The 27,193-nt window shown below is 36.4% G+C and overlaps 1 protein-coding gene across 1 annotated transcript; it reads left to right on the top strand.

Moving 5' to 3' along the window:
• LOC127088332 (phosphatidylinositol 4-kinase alpha 1) lies at window positions 1-26,517 on the top strand. The gene is made up of 26 exons (XM_051029265.1): window positions 1-1,191; window positions 1,356-1,697; window positions 1,825-1,986; window positions 2,727-2,897; window positions 3,094-3,252; window positions 3,352-3,479; window positions 3,634-3,940; window positions 6,389-6,557; window positions 7,236-7,453; window positions 8,669-8,827; window positions 8,960-9,142; window positions 11,473-12,012; window positions 12,113-12,472; window positions 12,965-13,179; window positions 14,091-14,274; window positions 14,448-14,584; window positions 14,679-14,829; window positions 18,872-19,138; window positions 19,834-19,911; window positions 20,099-20,143; window positions 23,567-23,739; window positions 23,853-24,048; window positions 24,857-24,997; window positions 25,338-25,546; window positions 25,769-25,930; window positions 26,022-26,517. The coding sequence occupies exons 1-26, from the start codon at window positions 202-204 to the stop codon at window positions 26,278-26,280; spliced, it is 6,105 nt and encodes a 2,034-aa protein (XP_050885222.1). The 5' UTR covers window positions 1-201; the 3' UTR covers window positions 26,281-26,517.
• Window positions 26,518-27,193: the final 676 nt, after the last annotated feature.

Below are 27,193 nucleotides of genomic sequence, written 5' to 3'. Positions count from 1 at the left end.
AAAAGAAAAAGAAAAAGAAAAAGAAAAAATAAACAGAACGAGAAAGGAAGCATTAACCATGGCATGGAAATGGCAATGGAAATAACGAGAAGAAGAGTAACAATGTTGCTCCGTCGTTAAAGAGAGAGAATCGAATGCCACAATCTCTTCTTTGTTTCTCAAAATTTTCTCGTTTTTCTTCGAATTTCGCCCTAATTCGCGATGGAAGCTTTGATCGAATTATGCGACCTCATCGCGTTAAATCCATTGCAATTCCCTGATAAACTTTCGTGGATATGTGATAAATGTCCTCCGCCGGAGTATCTATCCGCCGGATCGCCTAGGGTTTCACGTTCTCAGCTCAATGCCGTTATCGCCGTCGCTCGTTTCATATCGAAGTGTTCCGATTCCCCCGATCTACGCCCTAAATCAGTCGTCATCGAGTTCCTCCGTTCGATTCCGTTTTCATTTACTCAGTCCTTCTGGCCGCATCCTTTCAGCGCAGATTTCGTTGCGTCTTTCTTTCTCGATTTCATTGGTTATGTCTCCAAAGCTGCGCAATCGTCGCCGGATTTCTCCGAGGAGGTTGCTGGTTTCACCGGCGAAGTTGTGTTGTCTGCGATTGCACAACCGAATTCCATTATTGCTAGAGCTTTTTTGGTTGCTTTGTCGCAGAATTTTCTTGCTATTGAATCTCCGGCTGCCAACAAATTGGTCACTTGTTTGATTGAACAGTTTGCTGCTGGTCCTGGTCCAATCACGCCGGTTGAACTCAATGCTGGAAACTCCGACAATTCTTCTTCCCAAAGCTCCCCTCCTAATGGCAACCATCAACCTAATGGTAGTCCGACTAGTAATGTTTCTTGTTCTTCGAGTGGTGCGGCTTCTAAGGCTGCAGGGGATGACGCTACTGCCAGCACCGCCTCGTCGAGAGGGTCAGTTGTGACGAATGGAGGCAGCCATATATGGAGGAGTAATGCTGATCAATTGGCGCAAAATTTGGGTTTAAATGATGGTGCTCTTGGCGGAAGCTCTTCTGGCCAACAGGTTGTTTCCTTTGAGGAAGAGTCTGTGGAGTTCTTGGAGAGACAAGAAATAGCTTTTAAGGTGATTGCTCACGTGTTGGAAAAGGTTCGCGTTGATCCTGCCCTTTTGGAGCAGGCTAGGTTGATAGGGAAGAAACAGATTCAATCCATGTCTGCATTTCTAAAGGTAATTTTTCTAACTATACTTTCGGTCTCCAGTTATTTTCTCTTTATTCTTCATTGACCGAATGTCTTGATTTACTCGCTGTGGAATGTGGACTATGGAGTGTAGTTGAAGTTTAGGCTTATCTGAGGAGTGGGGCATGCTTTAACGGTTGCAAGTTCTTGCAGATTAGGAAGAGGGATTGGCACGAGCAAGGGTCAAGTCTAAAAGCTAGAATTAATACCAAATTGTCAGTTTATAAAGCAGCAGTTTCAATGAAAATCAAGAGCCTCTCGGCACTGGATTCTGATTCAAGATCTGTCAAGAGATTGGTTTATGAGGCAGTTGCGATATTGATAGATGCAGCTGAGGCGTGCTTGCTGTCTGGATGGAGGAAGTTGAAAACATGTGAAGAGCTCTTTAGTTCCTTGCTTCTTGGGGTGGCACAAATTGCTATTGCTCGAGGCGGTCAACCATTGCGGATTTTGCTCATTCGCCTAAAACCAATTGTTCTCAACGTTTGTGCTCAGGTGCTCTTTGGTTACTCTTCAATATAATATTTCCATTAACATTTTTTCAAACTCTAGTTCCAATTGACATAATTTCATGAAATTTTCTGTTTGTTTTTTAAATATTTTTGAAATGTTACTGTTACAGCCCGAAACATGGAGTAACAACCAGGGGACCATGTTCGACAGTGTCACAAAAGCCAGCTGTCAGATTATTGAATCTTGTTGGGCTAAGGAGCGAGCGCCTGTAGACACATACATCATGGGGTTAGCTACAAGCATACGCGAACGAAATGATTATGGTGAACAGGTTTGTATACTAATTTTCACGTATCCACAAGGCATAAACTGATGGTAAATAAAAATGGGATTTGCTAGAATACACCCACTAGTTTGTATAAAGGCGTATTTTAGCAATATGCACCTTAGGGTATTTTTACCAAATTTTTAGTTATGACACTTGCTAACACACTCCTAAAAAATGAGTGGGCCTGTTCAAAGCTAATGCCTATAGGAGCTGCTAACTTACAAACACTTATTTTTTAGAAAGTATTTTAGAAACATCCACTTTTGGGGGTAATATTTAACCATTTTTTTAGTTATAACTCGCTAACATACTTCTAAAAAATAAGTGGTGTTAGCAAATCCAATAAAAATATATATGTTTGAGTGTGTCAATGTTCTACTGTCTATTTTTTTTATGTATATATTTTTTAATGTTTTTGTACACATCTATGTATATATAATATATTAAGTCTATATTTTAATGTTCTTGTATGCATATTGATTTTGTATTTCATTTATTTCCAAATATTTTGTGGACAGTACAAATGTGCTTTCTGATACATAAGTGCTTACTCCCCTTAATTTCATCAGTTCCATTTGTAATACTCGTATCTGTTTATGTGTTCAGTAGTTTTTTCCTGTTTCTTCAGCATTTTTTCTTGTGCCAAAATTGTTGACATATTTTTTATTCTAAACATGCTGTTTTTATCATATCTTTTCATGCATAAAACTATTCGCTTGCTTACAAAATCTTGTTGCCATCAGGACAACCAAGACAAACCCGCAATTCCTTTTGTACAGCTAAATGTTATACGCCTGTTTGCTGAACTAAGTGCCGCAGTCAACAAATCCGAGCTGGTAGATGTGATATTACCTCTTTTCATAGAAAGCCTAGAAGAGGGAGACGCTTCAGCTCCTAGTTTATTGAGACTCCGAGTATGGAACCGTGTTAAATATATTCTGAAATTCTGTAAATTTATTGTGACTCTTTCGATAAATTATTTGTAAGAGTAATTCTTGTACGCATATGCTGTCTCTATAGGCACCGTGCTTATGCAAGAATAGCACTGATTTATCAATCCTTTGGCTGCTGTATATGAGTCTTATGTTGTTTTTGTTGCAACCCATACAGCTTCTAGATGCCGTATCTCGAATGGCCAGTTTAGGTTTTGAGAAATCTTACCGCGAGACAGTGGTTTTGATGACTCGAAGTTACTTGAATAAACTTTCTAGTGTGGGATCAGCTGAAAGCAAAACAGAAGCACCTGAAGCCACAACTGAGAGAGTTGAAGTATGTAGTATCTCAAAATGTCAACAACAACTGCTAAATTTGATTAGTTTGGTGTAATACAATATCAAATGGATTCTCACTAGTTCAATTAAATTCTAGACTCTACCTGCAGGATTTCTTCTTATTGCCACTGGTCTTACTACTGATAGACTACGCGCAGACTATCGCCATCGATTACTCTCCCTGTGCTCAGATGTTGGTTTAGCTGCTGAGTCTAAAAATGGAAGGTATACCTATTTTTTACGCTGAGCACATGACATGAGAATATATTTCATAACATGTGAAGTTTTGTTCAGAATTTTAGCAGGCCTTTATTCAACTTCATTTCCTTGGAGAAATATCTTTTCTGAAGATTTCACATCTGATGCTTACTCAATACAGGAGTGGAGCAGATTTCCTGGGTCCCTTGCTCCCTGCAGTTGCTGCAGTTTGTTCTGATTTTGATCCAACTTCAAATGTGGAGCCATCAGTTTTAAAGCTGTTTCGAAACCTTTGGTTCTATGTTGCTCTTTTTGGCCTAGCCCCTCCTATACAGAAGACTCAGGTAACGACAAAGTCAGTTTCCAGTACACTGAACAGTGTGGGAGGCACGGGTACAATTTCCCTTCAAGCTGTAAATGGACCATATATGTGGAATGTGGAGTGGTCTGCTGCTGTTAACCGAATTGCACAAGGGACTCCTCCACTAGTAAGTTTATCACAAAATAGAGTAGTTTTTGGGCAAACAATTCAATTGGTGTTTATTTGAATATGTTTGTTGTTTAATAGAACACATTAGGGAATCTGTTGCTTTGCCTTTGGCTTGGTTTTGTCTTACAGTATTTTAACCTATTAGATATTTATCGGGATCTTCTTTACGTTGTTTACTTTGACTTTGATTTTAATTTTGAACTGTGTTATTTAAAGTGTCATGCTAATGGGTGTGGTCAGAGAATTGATTTCCCCCCTTCAAGACATTAAGTAGGGGAAGGGAGTCATGTGGAGTTTTTATGATTATTAATAAGAATTGATATAGAATGCGTCATCATTATATGACAAGGAAAGCAGACAATTATTAATAATCCCAGCCTGTTTAGACTTGCCATTCTCACCTCTCTAGGAGGGAATAAATATTCCTGAACCAAAGACCAGAATGAAATCATCATTTCATATTTATTTTTACTTAATTTCTAACCAACTAAAGAATTGTTATTTCTGCGGAAGAGATATAGGAATGCAATGACTTTCATGTACCAAATGAGCACTAGGTTGGATGTGTAAGTTCTATGTAAAGCAGTCTAAGAAAATATCTACAATGTTATTGCATATCCTTTTTATTGAATGCTTTAGCAGATGTGGACTTCGTTTGATAAGTTCAATTAGGGAATATGCTAGACCAACTAACAGGGGCCTACGGCCTAGCCTACATAAGCCCAGGTCGGGCCAGACTGTTTTTTAAATAGAAAAGGCCTAGGCTTTTTTTAGAAGTCTATTTAGTTAAAAAGGCTAGGCCATGGGCCATAAAAAAAGTCTTTTAAGCCTATCAGGCTGGCCTATTTATATTGTATTTTGTACTTTGAATTAACATACAAATATAAAGTTTAGTTATCTTGAAAAATTTATGAAAATAATCTGAAAAAATCTTATGAACAATGACATAAGTTGTTTTCATAAGTTCTCTCAAACAAATAGTATCACAAAACTTATGCTACTTACTAAACTCGAATAAGTCAATGCAAATAAACATGTAGTCTATTGATCTTTTAATTTGTTAGTATATTTAAACATTAGTTAAATTGCTTATTTACAAATGTTCAAATGAAACCGGATTTTAAGTAGACTAATAGGCCAATCTGGCCTTCAAAAAGGCCAGGCAAAATTAAGTCTATAAGTCTATGATAGGCTACAGGCCAGACTTAGACTTTGAATTTTTTAACAGGTCAGACTCAGGCTTGGCAAAGCCTAGCACAGCCTAGCACGGCTCAGTCTGTTCCCACCCCTAAGTTCAATACATGCAAATTGCATACTTTAGTTGGAGGAGTTGGCATAGGGATTTGAACTATATACGTAATGAAGGTATTGTTTTGCATATCTTGATTGTTAGAATACAAATATTGAAATAACTGTTAATAATGTGTGGTTTGGCCTAACTCAACCCTACAAAACCGGTTGATAGAGTGAGGATTGTCCCCATTTATAAACTCATGTTCAGGCCATATATTGTCCGATGTGGGACTCTTAACACACCCCCTCACGCCCAGGATTGGACTTCTGGAGCGTGGAAATAAATGGTGGGTGGCCCGATAGCGGAAACCATAGTAAGTGGCCCACCGGATCTTAAACGAGGCTCTGATACCATGTTAAGAATGTGTGGTTTGGCCTAACTCAACCCTACAAAACCGGTTGATAGAGTGAGGATTGTCCCCATTTATAAACTCATGTTCAGGCCATATATTGTCCGATGTGGGACTCTTAACAATAACAATTAGATAACTTGAAATTTATGGCCTGTAAAGCATTGACATTTTTCTTCCACAATAACTAAAAGGCCGGGTATACTTATTCTGCAATTATAGAATTTAGTCTCGGGAAGTTATGATTAACTTTATCAATGTAGCTACTGCTTGCACGTAATATAAATATTTATGTTGTATGATAGTTGCACTATTTTCATTGATTCTGGCATGGTTTACAAGGTTTCAACCTAGAGTGCCAGGACAGTTATGAAAACTGATAGCAGAGGGTTGTATAATGTTATGAAATATAATCCATTATTATGAAAGTAGTTTCTATTTTAGAAAAGGTTTATTATTCTGGAAGTTTCTAAACTATTTGAAGATTTTTAAATAGGTCTCTGAACTTAAAAAGTTTGTAAGTGAGTCCGTAAACTTGTCAATAATTTGTAATTAGGTTCCTGAACTAATTTTTAAAATCAGATCCTTAAGTTTTTATATAATCTGTACTCAAATTCAAACTGATAACAAAGGTTGTAAACTGTTGTGAAATTAAATTCCATGAAAATAGTTTCTAATATATAAAAGGTTTAATTATTCTGGAAGTCTGTAAACTTTATTGCTGCTATGAATTCTGCGACTCTCCTTCACTTCCTTAATTTGTCTGTTCTGAAGTTTACTCGTGGCTCTCTTTTTCTGTCCAGGTTGTTAGCTCAGTGAAATGGCTTGAGGACGAGTTGGAATTAAATGCCCTGCACAACCCAGGTAGTCGCCAAGGCAGTGGCAACGAGAAAGCCGCTCTTGCGCAGAGAACTGCTCTTTCTGCGGCTTTAGGAGGGAGAGTTGATGTGACATCAATGACCACAATCTCAGGTGGATTACATTTACCATATTCCTTATATTTCTATAAAATGTCAATACCTTCAGTTTGTTAGAGAGGCGCTGCCTCTTGTATTGTAACGTAACATATCAGTTTCATTACTTATATAACACTTCCTCCCATGTCAGATGCATTGCTGACTGGAAACAATTCACTGGGAAATCAATATATATATATATATATAATATATATATTGAATGCATTGTTGTCTTTTAACAGTTAACACACTTGGACATGTGCTGGGATGTCTTAGACTAACATTTCCCATTCAACTTGTTGGTAGCTTTGTTCCAATACAAGCATCAAGACAGATGATTATTTCTTAGGTTGCATGATGTTGTGTCTTTTGTGATCAATCCATATTCTATGGAAGTGTGAACTTAGATGTTTTTGGTTTGTGTATGCAAAAATATACGCTTTCATGGTTGATGTGATTGTCATTATTACATAATTAGTAGAATATGGGTTAAACAACAAGTTGTTCATAGCCTTGGCTGTCGACAAGCAACTAAAATTTAATTTGCCCCTTGTTTGCCTCATAAGTTCCCATGTCTCTCGTGCTTTCTGTTTGGGTTGGTATTCACTCCCTTGCTCCTTAACTCATGTTCATTTTGTATGCCCCCACTCAACCATGACTGGCATGGGGATGCCTTTTTCATATTTGTTTACAGGGGTGAAGGCCACTTATCTTCTTGCCGTAGCTTTTCTTGAGATCATCCGCTTTAGCAGCAATGGCGGAGTCCTAAATGGTGGGACCACTATGGATGCTACTCGAAGTGCTTTTACTTGTGTCTTTGAATATCTAAAGACTCCAAATCTAATGCCAGCTGTCTTCCAGTGCTTAACAGCGATTGTCCACAGGGCTTTTGAAACAGCTGTGTCATCAATGGTAAGTTTTAGTTTCACAAAGTTTTAGTTTGAATACAATTGTTGCATAAGCTTTAGCTGATTTGAAACAGGTTCAATTCAACCATTATCTGTGTTTAACTTGCTGATATTTCCTTTATGTATAATCATGAGGTCCACATAGGTCTCAAAGCAAGGAACAAAACCAAGTTTTTTTTTACGGTACCATGTTTTAATAGTAGCATTTTTTATATAAATCATCAACTTGATACTTAAGAGTCATGTGTTAACTAAACATTGTTTACTATTCATCTGAAAGGCTGCATGTAGTAGCAAAGAAAGCCTATGTATATGCAAAGCAATTTTATGCTCTTTATTTTCTCGTATGGAGAATATTGTTTTTGTTGTATTCACAATTGATTGTTTATTATGAATAAAGGCAAGAGGGCCGAACCTTGGATTTTATTTATCCATGAAGGAAGTACTACAACATATTGATTATTCACCAAGAAGCCTTCACAATTCAATCTATCTGTGCAGAAAGTTTGACGATAAATTTATCTTAAAAAGTATAATTGTTTTCATTGAAGCAAATTTGCTGTTGAAATTTGTACTTGTGCTGTTATGCTTTTTAAAAAAAAACTTTACACTTTTATCAAATTGAGTCTTCCTCTCCACTCTAATTTAAGTCTTGTACTTTATTTTTTCCTTTTCCTATTTGTGTGTTTCTCAATATGTACATAATTCATTGTATGCCTGTCATTTTTCTCAATGCTCAACACCCAAGGCTTTTTTAACAATACTAGTTGTTCATGAAACATTTGTTTTGTTTCATTTTAGAGTAAGCTAAACGATCCTCCAAAGCGATGACAGTTTTTCATTATATTTGTCTTTTTGTAGAACTAAAGTGATGAAATAAAAAGATGAATTTAGTAACTATTTTGTATGTTTGAGGAACTAATTTGGTCACAAATATTTGGAAGACCAATAAGAGTTTATTCTATAAATAATTAGCATTTGCATGATGGCATCCACTAATAATTTCGGGCAAAACTGAACGGCTTTTTCTGTATATATGTACATTGACAAACGGCATAGGTTCACACCCTTTCATGTGCTGTAATGGGTTGTACTTAGCTGACTTACTAGTGCTTTCATTTATGTGTCTGACTGTGTTCACGACCTTCACTTTGTTAAAGGCTGATTTGTATGCTGTTATTTGTCAGTCTATTTGCACAACTGATTGGTCTGCCTGCAGGAAGATCGAGTATCTGAGATAGGGCGTGAAGCTGAGGGCCGAGACTCGGTACTAACAATGCATACCTGTTTCCTGATCAAAAGTCTGTCTCAGAGGGAGGATCATATACGAGATATTGCAGAGAACTTGTTAACTCAACTTAGAGACAGGTTTCCACAGGTAAATTTCAAATTGTGTTATAAAAACGTGTTTGCATGTAGAATATGCTTTTCTTAGCGCGTCCTCTGCCTTTTTTCTTTCTTTCTTTTGGAATTCTCCTTTATAGTTATGATTAAAACCATATCTTTGCAGGTTTTATGGGATTCATCCTGCTTAGATTCATTGCTATTTTCATTTCTTGATGACCCTTCTTCAGCTGTCATCAACGATCCTGCTTGGACATCAACAGTCCGTTCCTTGTATCAGAGAATTGTTCGAGAATGGATAATTAAATCACTTTCAAATGCTCCATGCACAAGCCAGGGCCTACTTCAGGTTTAACTGATTTACTTCATTTAAAAAAATTAATATTTCATTGCTATCACGCTCTAAATGCTTGCTATGAAGGAGATAAACTATGTTGTTTCCTATATTTAACAAGAATTAGACTAATTTTTACTTGAATATTAAAACACATATACCTCTTCTAAGCAAATGTCAAGTGCTGGACATTGTTTTCTCCCCTTTATGGCTGAGCATCATTGTCCACACCCACAAAAAAATCACATTATTTGAGCCATAATTTTCTAGGCTTCTACTTCTGTTGATTATCCTCATTTTCCACTCATCACCTTGTTTTTTGTTCCACAAATATTTTTTTTTGAATAAAAAATTACTTTATTGAAAGATTAAAAAACAATACGTACAAAGCGATAAAAAATTGTCCAGCCAAACCCAAAAAAACCAAAAACCAAAAGGACTAACAACCTAAGGCATGAGCAATTGACCTATGTGTTTTCTCAGCCTAGGTTTTGTCCAGCACCTGTACACAAATATTGGTCTATAAATAACTGCACCTTAGCTGTTAAATGGAGATTTAATTGGGAATTGGGAGACCTACTTTCCTATCTTTTAATACATTGTATGATACATGATAAAAAATTACTTTTAAACAAAAACTAGTAACATAAGCAAAAAACATGAGCTAACATGTCATATATGAACTATATGTGACATGAGCCAACATGTAATATGTTGGAAATTCTGCCTTCATTGTGGTCCGCCCCTAGTTGCCTAATTGCGGCATTTGGCTTGCCTTCATTGCAACCTCCAACACCTTCATTGTATTGGGTTTGAAGGAGTTGATTTAGTTCCACATCGCTTAGAGTTATCGATGGTCTGTGTAGTGTTTATAAAGCTTGGGAAGCCCTCACTTTACAAGCCGGTTTTATAGAGATGAGTTAAACTCAACCCAAATTCTAAGATCATATATGACCTATCTTAGGTTCTTAGGTGGGATCTCGAGTTCGAGAACCATTCCTAGAACAGATACCAAAATAGGCAAAAGCATAACCATTAAGCTGAAGCTACTATGCATAGCTTAACCACTTAACATAAACAAACATGCTTAACAATAAGAAAAACCAAACTACGAGATCAGGTCAGTGCTTACTCTGGTAGATGAAGCCTTAATTGAAAGGTGTCACCCCATCAAACCAAGCCACATCTATATTGGGTCAGCGGTCACTCCGGTAGCTGAAACCCAAATTTGAAGGTGTTAGGCCAGAGCCCACTCTTACAACTGCAACCTAACTTAACTAGAGTGTCTCAACTTCAAAACAAACTGAAACAATACCGGGCCAGCACTCGCTCTGGTGGCTGAAACTCTAATCGAAATAAGTTATGTAGCACAACTTCAATCTAAACAAAATAGGCGGTATTTTTTATACCAAAGGTAACAAACCAAGGATTCTCTTGAACGGTGGCAAATCCATTAACAACTCAACAATAGGAGCTACATCGGGCAAAACATCAGAACACAAGACGGCAAGCAACCAAAGCTCAAATGGGGCAGTAAAAAATTAAGACCCAAAAGCCAAACAGGAGAAGTAAGGGCTGTTTGAATTGGAACCTTGGTACCCCGTGGCCCAGAACCAATAACTGAAGGCAGCTAACTGGTAACAAATTCTGATTCATGTGCCAGAAACGGTGTATGAGCATGATTCAGGAGTTGTAGATTTCGGGACTGTGTAGATCGGGAGATTCCACACAATGGAGGTGATTAGAAAAGAAAAAGCGTCCAAGTATTTTTTGGTGACAGCGGGTGACGGCAGCACCGATAGGGGATGAGAATATGTTGGAAATGAGGAAACTATTATTTCATTTCCAATCTTTTGAGAACTCGGCATCGGAATATTGGCAAGACAGATCAAAGAGGATCAAATTAGGCTCTAGATACCGTGTTGAAGTTGTTGGTTTTTAGATGAAAGGAGGAGAGAAATGTTACGAACTACTATCTCCATTCCATTTTATAAGAGATAAATTACTTTTTATTACGAAAGACTAAACACTAATCCCTATTTATAGGGATACAAAGACTCAATCCTAAATAAATAGGAAATCAAGAACATACCATAACATACAATAATAATAATAATACTTATTATAAAATCTAATCCTAAGAGATGATCTAAGATACACTAATTATACACTGATCCTAGGAAATAACTTAAGATACTCTAATATAATATAAAAGGTATTATGAGATGCTTTATGAAACACCATTTAATTTTTCCGTGATTGAAATTGTTAAATTATTATTATTCATTTTGTTTGAAGTCCTCACAGTTCTTTTGGCGCATCTGGATCTTTGTATTTCACATCAGGATAAACTTTGTAAAGCAAACAATTGGCAAAGAGCACAGCCCACAATTGATGTTGTTTTACTTTTATCTGAGATAAGAATTGGCACTGGGAAAAATGACAACGGGTCAACCCAAACAGGAAATATTCCTGCAGTCTTGGCTGCAGCAGCTGCTTCGTCAGGAGCAAACCTAAAAGTGTCAGAATCTTTTAATTTAGAGATTATCAGTTCTGGTAAGTGCAACCAAGCTGCAGCAACAGTTAAATGCAACCATGCTGGAGAAATTGCCGGTATGAGGAGATTGTATAACAGCATTGGTGGATTTCAATCCAGTACTACACCTACAGGTTTCGGGCTTGGAGCTGGGCTTCAAAGGATAATATCTGGAGCCTTTCCTCAACAGCCACAAGCAGAGGATGATTCATTCAATGGAATGTTACTTAATAAGTTTGTACGTTTACTTCAACAGTTTGTCAACATAGCAGAGAAAGGTGGGGAAGTGGTCAGGTCTGAATTTCGTGAAACTTGTTCTCAGGCTACTGTTCTGCTTTTGTCAAATTTGGTAAACACATTTCTCCCTTGTATCTCGATGGTAGTAGTTATAACTTGCAGTGAATCCGTATTTGTACATTTATCTGAGTTATGCTTTTCTTATGGACAAGAGTTCTGGATCCAAATCGAATGTGGAAGGCTTCTCACAACTTCTCCGTCTTCTTTGCTGGTGTCCTGCATATATCTCCACTCATGATGCAATGGAAACCGGTGTTTTCATATGGACATGGTTGGTTTCTGCTGCACCTCAGCTTGGAGCTCTTGTCCTTGCTGAGCTTGTTGATGCATGGTTATGGACAATTGACACCAAACGGGGTCTTTTTGCATCTGAAGCAAGGTACTGTGGGCCTGCTGCAAAACTAAGGCCTCACTTGGCCCATGGGGAGCCTGAATCACAGCCTCAGATTGATCTCCTTGAGCAGATAATTGCTCATCGACTATGGCTTGGATTTCTTATTGATCGTTTTGAGGTTAGAAGTTGCTCACAATATTTGTTAAGTTACTTTTTCTTGTCTTGAACCTGTTTTTATAAATTGTGATAATTGCTGTTTATTTTATGATGGTTGTGTTCTTAAGTGGGCATATTGTTTTGGTATTCCTAATGCTTCAATTTTTTTTAATAATATACTACTGCCCTGTAAAATCTAAATATACTTGGTTTAACTTGTTAGGAAAACTGTTTAATTTCAGACTTTAGTAACTTAAAAATTTAACTAGAGTAACCACCAAATGGTAGTTTCTGGTGTTCTGAATGATTTGTCAATTGCTGATGTATGTTTTGATGGTTTTTTAAACATTCAATATCTTCATGCTCATCACATTTAACCTAATGAACAAGGATTGAAATGCTTGAAGAGGCCTTTGTTGTTCCTTCCTCTATTGCGTTAAACATTGAAGCTAGTTTCAACTGCAAAATTGTATTTTTCTGCTCCCTGGTTTACTGCTGATCTTGTCTCCTGTAGGCGGTTCGACACCAAAGTGTGGAGCAACTTTTGCTTCTTGGTAGGATGTTGCAGGGCACAACAAAGCTTCCCTGGAACTTTTCACATCATCCTGCAGCCACTGGCACTTTTTTCACTCTCATGCATCTAGGGCTCAAGTACTGTTCTTGCCAGTTTCAGGGAAACCTACAAAAATTTCAATTAGGCCTTCAGCTGCTGGAAGATCGGATTTATCGGTGAACACGAGTCTCTCTATAGTTTTTTCTTTGGCATTCTCTAAGCATATTTCATAAATTTTTGGTTTTCATTGCCCATCTAAGTATTGTTGGACTATGCACAATCTTTTTGTTAAATATTATTCATTAAGCATTTTGTTCTTTTCTTCTGCATGAAGTATGTGTTTTGCATGCATGTTCTGTATTCCCAAAAGATTATAACTATATTCCTTGTTCAATGTCTTTTCTTGCATGGTTTCCATTCCCTTACCGTGGTGGCATCAAAGTTTTTTCTGGAAACCGTGCAACTTAGGCCTGCTTCACTCTTAGAATGTCAATTTATTTCCGCATGTCAATATGCTTTTGAGGACTTAGATGGGATGGGTTGGAACTGGTGAAATCATGCAGACTAACTCAGCCTCTGAACCTGCCACATGAATCTTTTGTGCCAATATTTTCATCTTCTCATTATGTTCTCCATGACTTTACACCATCAAAACTACTTCCTTCTTATCTTTTTATTTATTGCCAATTCAAGCTGAATGCTTTCCCTCTGTTTAAAAGATTTTTCAGGAAGTGGCAGAGGTGTCAAAGTAACCAATGTTTCTTTTGTATTTATTCTTTATTTTTAATTTTCTACTAAACAAGAACAAAGCCTTTTTTCTCCGACAATGAACATTTGTACCTGTTACATTGTTAATCCAGTGATTGACTTCAATTTCAATTGCAACTTTTGGAGGTTGATAAATTTGTACCTCTTCGCCAAACTAGATTTTCTTGGTCCTTTAAAAAATATTTGCAACATGCATCCTTACTTTCACGCGGGCAGTTTTGGTAGAGCAATTAGTTTCTTGCAAAGATAACTAACTGACTTGTATTCATCATGTTCACCTTTTTTTTGAGGCAATTCAAATTGTTTGGTGCATTTGCAGGGCTGCTTTGGGTTGGTTTGCTTATGAGCCTGAATGGTACGACACAAACTATACAAATTTTACTCAATGTGAGGCTCAGTCTGTTACTCTGTTTGTTCACTACCTTTCAAACATCAAAGGAGATGCTGTTCAATTAGGTTCTAAAGGAAATGGACAAGAAAATGGAAACTCATTAGCTGATGTGGTAATATTTTGATGCCTAACATTGACATCTGCTTACAATGGTGGCTTTGTAACATTAATAGTTTAGTTTGAATTTTAACATCATGTCCTTTTTGATTTCATTTTTTTGGTTTTCATTCTTTGAGAAACTTGCAAATAATTTGTGCAATTTTCCTAATATCTACATATGTATAGAATGATCTCTATCATCCTGTTTGGGGTCAAATGGAGAACTATGCTGTTGGTAGAGAAAAGCGGAGGCAGCTGCTTTTAATGCTATGCCAACATGAGGGTGATAGGCTTGAGGTCTGGGCACAGCCCACTAATACAAAGTATGTATCTGTGTTTGACCACTGGAATTTCATTATATATTTTCTCTTCTTCCTGTCCTGATTTATTGAATACTTGATATGTATGTATTTTCAGGGAAACTAGCTCTAGACCCAAGATTAGCTCAGATAAATGGATAGAACATGCTAGGACAGCCTTCGCAGTAGACCCAAGGATTGCTTTATCAGTGGCCTCTAGGTTCCCAACCAATACATTTGTGAAGACTGAAGTAACTCAGCTTGTTCAGGTATTTTTTTTAATAAGGTTGTGAACTGGCCTAGTCAATCGAATGTCTGCATTATGGGAATTGATTTACTATTTTTCAAGTCAAACATTATATGTTTTGAGGAAAAACTACTCCCTACGTATGCTCTTTTGGTGGCGAAGGAGTCTTTAAACAATATAACGTGGTTTGAGGGTTTAATTGGTTTTGATGCAGAAAATTAAAGTGTGTGCCAACTAAGGTTTGAAAGAACAAATGTTTTTTTCTGTCTTATGCTTACCAAAGAAATCACGTCTGGGTGATGAGAAAATGAAACCATAGTAGCTGTATTCATAGTCTGACCAACTTGTTTGACATTGGACATTGTTAGGAGCTTGAAAATGACAAAAAAATTAAAAGATGCCTAGCAGTAAAATGAGTATGGAGTTCTGCAGATGCTCTAATCAGGTCTGGGTGGTGAGAAAAGGAAACCATAAAATTATGTGTAAAATCATAGTCTGATTGTATCATCACCCAACTGCAAATAAAACAATTTATTTTTGTATTCATAATCTGACCAATTTGTTTGACATTGGACATTGTTAGGAACTTGAAAATGACTTAAAAAAATTAAAAGGAGCCTAGCAGTAAAATGAGTACGGATTTCTGCAGAGGCTCTAAACTTGATAGCACCAAAGTTTGGGATTAATTCAAGTTGAAAAGTCTAAGTTCCTGTTTGAATTTAAGTTTGCAAATGCAATGAAAGTTTAAATCAACTGTATTTTGCAAACTTAAGTTTAGTTAAAAGTAAGTTTAATATAACATGCTTTATCTTTGGGCTTTTTTCCTTCTGAAAAGTAAGTTTCTGAAATGTAATTTGGATAGTAATAGAAATCAAGGACAGTATATGAAGCATAAATGAAACTTAGAGAAAGTGAGGGAGAGCATTGAATCAATCTAACTTTAATCTGTTGCAGTAATGCAAAACTGATTTGTGAATAAGGTGTGGGTATTTATACCCAGCCTAAAGACTGTGCTGACTCAGCAGAGTTAGTTACAACCATGGTTGTCAAAATCTCGATATAGATCTTAAAATCTCACGATTCTGCGATCTCACTCACCCCAACAGTCCCTATCTTAAGTAGAATTGCGTGTTGTAGCCAAATTGTGAATTTTTTTTGTAAAACCGTTGATTTCGTGCGATCTCGGCCAGTTCCGGCCACAATCAGTCGTTTTCTGGCCACACTCACCATTTTCCGGCCACCACCATTTCAAGCCGAGAAGGCTGACAAGATGCCGTGATGCAACAATTACGGTTCGACAGAGGCCATATTCCCACGAATACACCTGCCTACCAAAATAGCATGTAAAAAAACTTTTAAAAAATAGTATAATTTTCCTTTAGTAATATTTTACGATTTTTGTTATGATATTATGTTTTACAATCTTGCTACCCCCTCTCGATCTTACAAAAATAATTGGGTAAGATCGTCCGGTATCAGTTACGATCTTATATTTTGCGATTTTCATATATTTTACGGTTTTCATGTTCCCTCCCGATCTTGACAACCTTGGTTACAACAATAAGGCCTTGTTTACTGCCTGCTACATGGTACCAGACTGATACAACGTGATCTGTTAAGGAAAAGCCCATTAGGCTATTACTATTACTTTATTAGATATTACTAATCAAAAGCTCTTTTGAATGTGAATATTGTAATGTAACCTTAATATTATTTGTATTTATTTCTGATTTTTAGGTATATAAAATTAATTATAAACTAGTAATAGATAAAGTTTATATTAAAAAAAGTTTATAATTTAAAACTCTGGAGGTTTCGCTTTCATTGCGGTTTGCCCCTAGTCGCCTAATTGTAGCATTTAACTTGCCTTCTTTGTAGCGTCCAACATCTTCATTGTGTTGGGTTTGAAGGGGTGGATTTAGTCTCACATTGTTTAGAGATTTGACCTATGTAGTGTTTATAAAACTTGAAAAACCCTCATCTACAAGTCGATTTTATAGGGATGAGTTAGATCTCATTTACAAGTCGGTTTTGTAGGGATGAGTTAGACCAAACTCTATTCTATTATGGTATTAGAGGTTCATGATCCGGGCCACCTGCCATCAAATTTCCTCTGTTAAGCCATCCACCATTTATATTCACGCACCAAACCCAATAGTGTTGGGCGTGAGTAAAGAGTCTCTCATCGGACATTATGTGACCTGAACATATGTTTATAAGTGGGGACAATCCTCACCTTACTAGCCGATTATGTAGGGATCAGATAAGTCAAACTCTAAGTCTATCGATTCAGGCTATTCACCATTTATATGTGCCCAAGCCCAATAATGCTGAGCGTAAGAGGGTGTATTGGTAAAATCAAGTCCCATATATCGAAATTCGGGCCACTCACCGTTCATATTAACACAACAAGCCCAATAATGTTTGGCGTGAGGGGGTGTATTGGGAAAAATCCAATTCCCACATTGTTTAAAGATAGAGACCCTAATAAAAGTTTATATAGAGTGACACTCCTCACCTTACAAGCCAGTTTTGTAAGGACAAGTTATGTCAAACTCTAATTCTATAAAAAATTATTATTAATAGATTCTTATAGTTATTCTTTTTTATTAAATAGAAATATCTAAGTCGATGAAAATCAGATGGAATTGGAGCTGTGAAGCATGGGTACTCCATTTTAGGCAAAGTACCGGTACCGGGTACGTACCGAGTATTGGTACGCGTACGATACTCGTATGGTACGTACCGACACCGTACCTATTTTTTTAAGTCGATACTCCAGCAGGTACATATTGGGTATGCGAAGTCAATTTTTTTTCTTCTAATGATATAGTTTTAGGCTTTTTTTAATTGACTTTTCAAGTGGTGATGTAGAGTTTGGCCAATTTGTTTCGTTGCAAGATCGGTAGCTCTTGAAACCAAAGGAACGGTGGATAGCTTATGGATCTTTAATCCATAAACTTCAATCCATTACCTTGAAACTCCTTGCACAACCAAGTTCTTCATCTTCTGCTGAGAGAAATCAGAGCACATACGGATTTATACTCGCGTACCCTACCTTGGTTTTTCTAAAAATGCCGTATTCCCTACCAGTTCCCGTACCGGGTACGTACCCGTACCTTTGCAACGCAGAATTGGAGTAAATTCTGCAAAGTCATAAACCTTATTACTATTAAAACATTGTTATTACAACTCTTAGAATTTTGATTGAGCTAACTCAATCCTTACAAAACCGGATTTAACTAAATCCTTAAAAAACCGGATTGTGAAGTGAGGGATGCCTCCCACTTATAAACTCATTTTCACACCATTTCTCATCCAATGCGAGACTCTTATTACACCCTCTCACTCCCAGCATTGGACGCATGGCCTGTTGGGCTGGGTTTAACTCAAACTTACAAAAATGGCTTGAAAAGCCAGCATTTTCATGTCATATCTTATCTGACGTGGGACTCTCAACAGCAAAAAGTTCAGAAATAAAACTAAAAAATGTAAGCTATAAAAAGCAATAATAATTGCTACAATACAAAAAAGACTGACTGCTGCAGCAAATAAAAAATGAGAGAACATGACAATATGGGAATGGGACATTTGATTTCTCTAAACAGAAAAAGCGAAAGTGCCGACTATGTTACTTTTGAGTAAACATAATTGAAGTTAAATTGCACTATTTAGTCATGGTTGTAGCGGCCACTAATTTACTTTTATAAAAATTGTTGTCTTTTTGTAAAGGTATAAATTTCAATCCGAACTCTTTGAAGAGATGTTATGTTCTTGCTCACAAATAATTGTTCTGCTTTTCTTTCTACTTTTAATTCAGTTGTTTTATTCTTCTTCTCTGCCTAAGTTTTAGTACTCTATACTTTAGGCGCTTTAACTATTAAGTATGATGATCTTCTTCTTCTTTTGTACATTAGTCTATTTTTGAGTATTTATGTTTACTTTTATGTTTACTCTATACACTGGTTTTTTAGTATTTGCAATAGCAGCTATCCCGCTATCCGCAGCTCACTCATCTAAATTCATTATCTTGTAAAATATGACATAATAGCTTCACTTTGCAGGCACATATAATGGATGTACGCAATATACCGGAAGCATTGCCTTACTTCATCACCCCAAAGGCTGTTGATGATAATTCAGTGCTATTACAGCAATTGCCTCATTGGGCTCCTTGTTCTATTACACAAGCTCTAGAGTTCCTTACTCCTGCATACAAAGGCCATCCACGGGTCATGGCATACGTTCTAAGGGTTTTGGAATCCTATCCTCCTGAACGTGTGACCTTTTTCATGCCACAGTTGGTGCAGACATTGCGGCACGATGATGGGGTTAGATATTTGCTGAAACTTAAATTCATGGTTTATTCCCTTAGTATGTGTTTCCTCCTACTGTTTTTCACATAAAACCTGATTGTCTGCTTTTGTTTCGTTGACCGGTCAACATCTACAGCATAAATAAGCCTCGTGCCTAGTCATTTAGTCATTACTCTCCTGTCTTGATTATAAGCAAATAAAACTGACTTCACATTTATTAATAAAACTAATTGGGGGCAATTAATTTTTGTGATATCATAAATAAAATATGGGTATTTTCAAAAGTACCTTTAATAAGAATTTGTTCCATTGTAAGTAAAAGAGTCATTGGAAAATAAAGCTCATTAATTGAGGGCTATTTTAGGAATGGCATTAGTAAATAGAGTAAAAGTAGTTAGATTTGCTAATATTTGAAGCAAAAAAATAAGTTCTATAGTAAGATCTCTGCTAACTGATGTAAAAGTTGAAATAAAACCACACCAATATTACGATCTTTTTTATGTTGTTAAGATTCTATGTGAAAGAGAAATAGAACATAGCTGAATCTGAAAAGGATTTCATTGATTGATTGTCTGAACCACCTTACCATACCCAAGTGACAACAATCAGTTAGGCAAGCTAGTTATCGTCTAACTACCTTACTCTACCATTTTTTGTATATTTCAATGTGTTTTCATTTGATTACCAGCTGCATATATTAATTTTTGCAGAAATTAGTGGAAGGTTACTTGCTTAGAGCTGCTCAAAGAAGTGACATATTTGCCCATATTCTTATCTGGCATCTGCAGGTATAAATTGTGTTGTTAACTACTAATTTTTATGCCAGAAAGTGATGGCTATTCATTTTTGCTTATGTTGTGCAAACTATTCTTACGACCTGCAGATTAAGATTCATTTTCTGGAATATATTGATTCTTAAGAAATTCTTTGTTTTTTATTCAATAAGGGTTAAAGCACTGAGTTTCTTTTGGGCAGGGTGAGACTGTACCTGAGGCAGGGAAAGATCCAACCAGTGTGAAGGTATGGTAACAGCAAGTTTCTTTATAACCAGCATTTTATCGCTATCATATACCAATGAAAACATCATGATTTTAAAACTCAAATCTATTTTTAATGTCGATATAACAACAACAACCAAGCCTTATCCCACTAAGTGGGGTCGGCTATGAAATGTTGATATAATATATGATAAATTCTGAACAGGGTGCATTGACACCAGATACATTGACTTTGAGTTGCTTTTGTTTTCATCACCAATAAATGAAACGAGTTACTACCTCAGTCTCTAAATGTAAGACACCATTGACTAAACAGGGGAATCGCGAAAGTTAATTGTTGTATTCATTTTGTTAGCATTTGTTTTCCAAGTTACCTTGAAAGAAGATTAATTTATCTTCCCTCATCTTTGTATTTATTAGAGATAATTAATGCAGTTGAAAATTTGAATATCCTATAAAAAGTGACAAGAAATTTTTTCTAGAGGGTCCTATATTTTTGGGAAGGAGCTAGTATTTTTCTGCAATTGCTTCCTTGTTATATTAAAGTAAATAGGTTTAACAGAAAACTTAGAAAGTTTTTTCTGAAAATGAAAAAATAATTGTGCCATGCTAGCACTACCATAATTAGACTTATATGTGGAAGTTCTAGCTCAACTGTCAGAAGTAACAGAAAACCGAATTAGTAACAAACTCATGGACATTGTCTCACATTCCCCTCCCAAGCTCGTGGTCTCTGTATTAAAGTAGATAGGTTTAACAGAAAACATAGAAAGTTTTTTCTGAAAATGAAAAAACAATTGTGCCGTGCTAGCACTACCATAATTAGACTTATATGTGGAAGTTCAAGATCATTTGTCAGATGTAACAGAAAACTGAATTAGTAACAACTTCATGGACATTGTCACACATTCCCCTCCCAACCTCACGTGTTTGTGAAACTGGAGGAGAGAAAATACAGTGAGCTTGTCTATTAAGTACGAAAATATGAACGATGACAAGGGTTTATTGAACAAATCTGCCCACTGCTTTTTCCCTGGAGCATGATGAACTTGAAGCATCTTGTTTAATACCTTTTCACCAACAAAGAACAAGTCATGTTCAACGTGCTTGGTAGGAGCATGCAGTACTGGACTGTGCTTGAGAAACAGCACGCTGGTAGTCATAAAAATCCATGGGTGTAAGAAACTGCCAATTCAGAGAGCCGTATCTGGAACCATAAAATATCAGCAGTCGCTTGAGCTAGCATATGGTACACAGCTTCACCTAGCAACCACTCAAGATATGAGATAAGGACCAATATGAATAGCTACTTTAGAGGTATCAGTTTGATAATTATCCAAGCACTTGGAGAACCCTCCCCTAAAAGCTAGTGATCAAGGGGGAAGAACTAAACTGCTTAAATACTTCACTAAGCACCCCATGCTAATCGATGTGGTACTTGGGTACTCCATGTTTGCTGAACTCCCTATCATAGCACCGCTTCAGTGAGATGACTTCCCGGCGGCTGCACTCAACAACTTTTTACCTGGCCTTTCTGGTCAGCCCCTCCGTAGGTAGCCCTTTCCAAGCCACCGACAACCAGTTCTGATACTAATTGATAAGTACTTGGGGAACTCTCCCTGAAAAGCTAGCCATCAAGGGGTAAGAACGGTTAAGAAATGTGGACGAGCATAACTCAACCCTACATAACCGGTTGGTAGAGTGAGGACTGCCCCCATTTATAAACAGATGTTCAAATCATATATTATCTGATGTGGGATTCTTAACACACTCCCTCATGCTCAGGACTAGACAACTGAAGCGTGAAAATAAATGGTGGGTGATCCGATAGTGGAAACCATAGTAGGTGGCCTACCGGATCTTAAACGAGGCTCTGAAAAGCTAGCTATCAGATAATTGATAAGTACAAAGCACTTGGGGAATTCTCCCTGAAAAGCTAGCTATCAAGGGGTAAGAACGGGTAAGAAATGTGGACGAGCCTAACTCAACCCTACATAACCGGTTGGTAGAGTGAGGACTGCCCCCACTTATAAACACATGTTCAAATCATATATTATCCGATGTGGGACTCTTAACACCCCCCTCACGCTCAGGACTAGACAACTGAAGCGTGGAAATAAATGGTGGATGGTCCGATAGCGGAAATCATAGTAGGTAGCCCACCGGATCTTAAACGAGACTCTGATACCATGTTAAGAAATGTGGTTGGGCCTAACTCAATCCTAAATAACCGGTTGGTAGAGTGAGGAGTGTCCTCACTTATAAACACATGTTTAGGCCATATATATTATCCGATGTCGGACTCCTAACTCAACCTTACATAACCGGTTAGGTGGCCCACCGGATCTTTAACGAGACTCTTGATACCATGTCAAGAAATGTGGTTGAGCCTAACTCAACCTTACATAACCGGTTGGTAGAGTGAGGACTGTCCCCACTTATAAACAGATGTTCAAATCATATATTATCTGATGTGGGATTCTTAACACACTCCCTCACGCTCAGGACTAGATAACTGAAGCGTGGAAATAAATGGTGGGTGACCTGATAGCGGAAACCATAGTAGGTGGCCTACCGGATCTTAAACGAGGCTCTGATACCATGTTAAGAAATGTGGTTGGGTCTAACTCAATCCTAAATAACCGGTTGGTAGAGTGAGGACTGTCCTCACTTATAAACACATGTTCAAACAATATATTATCCGATGTGGGACTCTTAACAAGGACGAAACCACTCTATTGAGTATCTCATACTACTTGATGTGGGACTTGGGCACCCCACAATGCAAAGTCTTTATCATAGTTGCCCAATCTGCATTACAAAAGGCTTTATTAAGAGATGATGGCTGTTTGGGTGGAGCAGGGGAATAAATATTCATTGAAAGGAATATCTTTAGAGATCAATAGTTTGCCACCAGGAAATACACATCTGTAAAAGTTGATTAACCTAAAAAGATACATTCACGTGATCTAAAATCTAGTTTATATGGATTATACGTTTTCAGTTTATGCTTTGGTTAGTTGTCAGTGTAACTGACTTAGCAACTAGGTAGTTAGAAGGCATCTGAGTAGGATTGCAAACCATAAACAGCAGAACCTGTAACTTGCAATTCAATTTTATAAAGAAAATGGCTTCTCAGATTTCAGATTTTTTCTCAGATTCTCTCTTGTAACCGTTTCTCCATTTCCGTCATTTTCTTAATGATGCCTGGTTTGTTCAGGATATGGAATGTAAGTTACTCCAGATTACATTAAGTTCCTCAACTGGCCAATACTTTTTTCTAGACTTGCTTAAATCTTCATATCTGGCTTTCAATCTGCAGCACCCCTGTAAAAATATAAATAAATATATTCAAAGTAAAAGTTTGTTTTATCTAAGAATCTGTTGAGTTTATTTTTCAAATCATACTTACCATAGTTTGTATGTGTTTGTCTTTTTATATCAGAATGGTTCATTTTTAGAACTGCTGCCAGCTGTAAGGCAACATATAATTGACGGTTTTAATCCAAAGGCACTTGATATATTTAAAAGAGAGTTTGATTTCTTCGACAAAGTTACATCCATTTCTGGTGTATTATATCCACTCCCTAAAGAAGAACGCCGAGCTGGTATCAAAAGGTACTGGGCAGATGTCTGAAGGCATGCTTTCTATTGTTAATTATTCTCAAGTTAAAATTTCAAATTATTATTGATCGGAGCTAAACGTTTTTTTTTTGAACTATATGTGATAGGGAGTTGGAGAAAATCGAACTGGATGGCGAAGACCTTTACCTACCAACAGCAACTACTAAGCTCGTTACTGGCATTCAAGTAGATAGTGGCATTCCCCTACAATCAGCCGCAAAAGTCCCAATCATGATAACATTTAACGTAGTTGACCGAGACGGGGACAGAAGTGATGTAAAGCCACAAGCTTGCATTTTCAAGGTAGGCTCAATTCAAGCATTGACATTTACAATTACTGTCATCTTGTCAAATCACCTGCAAAACATTGCAATATAGAGACTGGGTAACTTAAATCTCTCTGAATATATTCTTACTTGGTATGGCTCATGTATACTCTAGCTACCCCTTATAAAGTATTAATTTTGTTTTGGTGAGCGAGTGGATGGCTAGAGACAGCTTCTCTTGATAGCAACGGGAAGATTCAAGGAAGCCCAGACACTTCAAATTAGCCGAGCACTTCACAAACACTTCAGCTCTGCTTCGCAATTTTTTACTTTTCGGATTTTCAACATTTTTACCAGTGATAATGAAAATACCTAAATAATAGATAATATACCATTTAAATTTTTTACATGACTCATTTTAATTTTAAAAATAATTAACTAATTGATTCATTTACTCGATTAATATTTTTTGTTTATAATTTTAGGTATAGTATTACAGCTGGGCTGTTGCAGTATTTTATATTTATTTACTATTTGCCTATTCCACACTTCCATGTCATGCAGTACTTGTTTTTTCTAGCCTCTGGTTCCGTGACATATACAATCATATCTGAATGACATAAGTGTCAAACAAAGCTAGTTTATCAAGTAGTTCATAAAAAATAAAGTATTTCAGTAATTATCGGGTGTCTTATATGAAAAAGTGTATTCTAATTTTTCCAATTGGTCTATAGATAAATCAATTGTTTTGCACCTCTTATTTATTTTCTTGATTCTTCTCAATTGTGCTTGGCCTGTGTTTTAACTTTCCTTCTTAGTCTGACCAAGTTCTCTTACAATTCCAGGTTGGAGATGACTGTCGACAAGATGTCCTCGCCCTTCAAGTAATAGCACTTCTTAGAGATATATTTGAAGCCATCGGTTTAAATCTTTATTTATTTCCTTATGGTGTTCTCCCTACTGGTCCTGAGAGAGGTATAATAGAGGTGAGTTTATTCCTAATCCTAATATGCTGAAGCATCATGATAATTGGGACATCGGGTATTTGTAGCAATAAAATTTTCATTTTGCAGTTTCAATATTGCATTTTCCAGATACAAATATTTGTTTCGCACGTTGTTTTGATAAATAATTCAAGAGATTCAACGTCACTTTTTAATCTAAATTTTGGAATTCCTTTTTGGCCTTGTTTAAATTTTAAAAATAACAAATGGCGTTCAAACAGTAGTCGGGAATGATATCATCAATGTTGATTATTTTTTATGTCATATGTAGGATAGTTATTTTGATGATTTGTAATGTTATTTTCTTTTGTATATTTGCCAGGTTGTGCCTAATACACGTAGTAGAAGTCAGATGGGAGAAACAACAGATGGGGGGTTGTTAGAGATATTTCAGCAAGACTATGGACCTGTTGGGTCTGCCAGTTTTGAGGCTGCACGCCAGAACTTCATCATTAGCAGTGCTGGTTATGCCGTCGCTAGTCTCTTGCTTCAACCAAAGGATAGACACAATGGGAACCTTCTGTTTGATAAGTAATTTTTTACCTTCGTTAATTTGTCAGCAGTTCTTATTGTAATTGCCGGTGGATTTAAATTTATCTTTAAATGCCTCTGAAACATTGAATATCCTAGTTGATTGATCCCCTTGGTTCAATTCATTCGTGATGTTCAGTTTACCTGCTCTCTTCTCCTACTGCAAATATACAAAGTACTGGTCCAATAAATCTATCACTAATATTACATATGCTGATGCAGTGCTGGGAGGCTTGTTCATATTGACTTTGGTTTCATTCTAGAAACTTCTCCTGGTGGGAATATGCGTTTTGAAAGTGCACATTTTAAGCTGAGTCACGAGATGACACAATTACTGGATCCATCTGGTGTTATGAAGAGTGATACATGGAACCAATTTTTAAGGTAATAATGGCATTTCTAGCGTGATCACAGTAAGTCTCCTCTTTAATCATTTGTTTCTCATTTGGTATATTGAAAATTGATTGTTCTGTAGATTGTGTGTGAAAGGATACCTTGCTGCCCGTCGACATATGGAAGGGATTATCACGACTGTGTCATTGATGCTAGACAGTGGGTTACCTTGCTTCAGCAGGGGTGACCCCATTGGTAATCTTCGCAAGAGATTTCATCCCGAGATGAGTGAGCGTGAAGCGGCTAATTTCATGACCCATGTATGTAAAGATGCTTACAACAAGTGGACAACTGCTGGTTATGACTTGATACAGTATCTACAGCAAGGCATCGAAAAGTAAGAGATAATATAGGACTGACCTAAGGTGTACATGTTTGGTTGTAATATTAAATTCATTGTTGTCTTATGTTATGATTTTTTGAGGAACTTTCTCCATTATAGTATTGATGAGGGCATAGTAAAATTAGCAGATGAAGATCTAGAGAGTCGTGTATTTTCATTTTGTGCTTCTCGCGATGTAAAATTACACTTGTGTAATCTTATTTATTGACTAGTAAATATAATTCATTATGATGAAGAGTCCCTCTTCATGTATAAATACGGTTTTGTAATCTTGTTTATTGAATAGTAAATCCAGTTCATTGTGATGATGAGTACAAGCTCCCTCACCCTTTTCCCAGTCGTGGAAGAAAATTTCCTTTCCCGAGAGTTGAATTTCTAAGGGCATGTTTGATTCCCAGTTTTTTAGTTTTTGAAAATTGAAAAACTAAAAACTCATTTGATAAATAGTTTTAAAAAAGTGATTTTGAAAACTGTTTTTGTTTTTTTGTTTTAAAAATTAAAAAACCAAAACTAATAAAAGTTGTTTTACTTTTGAATTTTTAAAACATAAAAATTGAAAACACATGAAAAATTTGTAAATTTTTATTATTAATAGTAATTACGTTGATTTGTTAAATATGAATTTGTAATAGAACATATGTTTTTGTTATACTCATATGCGTAAGATAATTATTTGCATCGGAAAAACTCAACAAATAAAAAATATTACGTTTGTACAAGAGAATACATTTTAATTCGTTGGATATTTTTATGTTTATAACATGTACATTATATATTTATCTACTTTTTATTTTTTAATAAAATTTAATTATCATTTTTTATGTATTCATTATGTGATTGTTTATATTTTGACATGAACATTCCGTGAAATTACATTAAAAAATATTTAATTTATAGAAAACAAATTGAAA

This window comes from Lathyrus oleraceus, chromosome 5, assembly GCF_024323335.1.
Source record: "Lathyrus oleraceus cultivar Zhongwan6 chromosome 5, CAAS_Psat_ZW6_1.0, whole genome shotgun sequence".
NCBI lineage: Eukaryota > Viridiplantae > Streptophyta > Magnoliopsida > Fabales > Fabaceae > Lathyrus > Lathyrus oleraceus.
This window is presented reverse-complemented; position numbering and strand designations above follow the sequence as displayed.

Coding starts and splice junctions, on each gene's coding strand:
- LOC127088332 (XM_051029265.1), top strand. CDS start 202: ATGGAAGCTTTGATCGAATTATGCGACCTCATCGCGTTAAATCCATTG. Junction 9,143..11,472: donor CAAGCCAGGGCCTACTTCAG/GTTTAACTGATT, acceptor ATTTCACATCAG/GATAAACTTTGTAAAGCAAA. Junction 19,139..19,833: donor CATTGCGGCACGATGATGGG/GTTAGATATTTG, acceptor TAATTTTTGCAG/AAATTAGTGGAAGGTTACTT.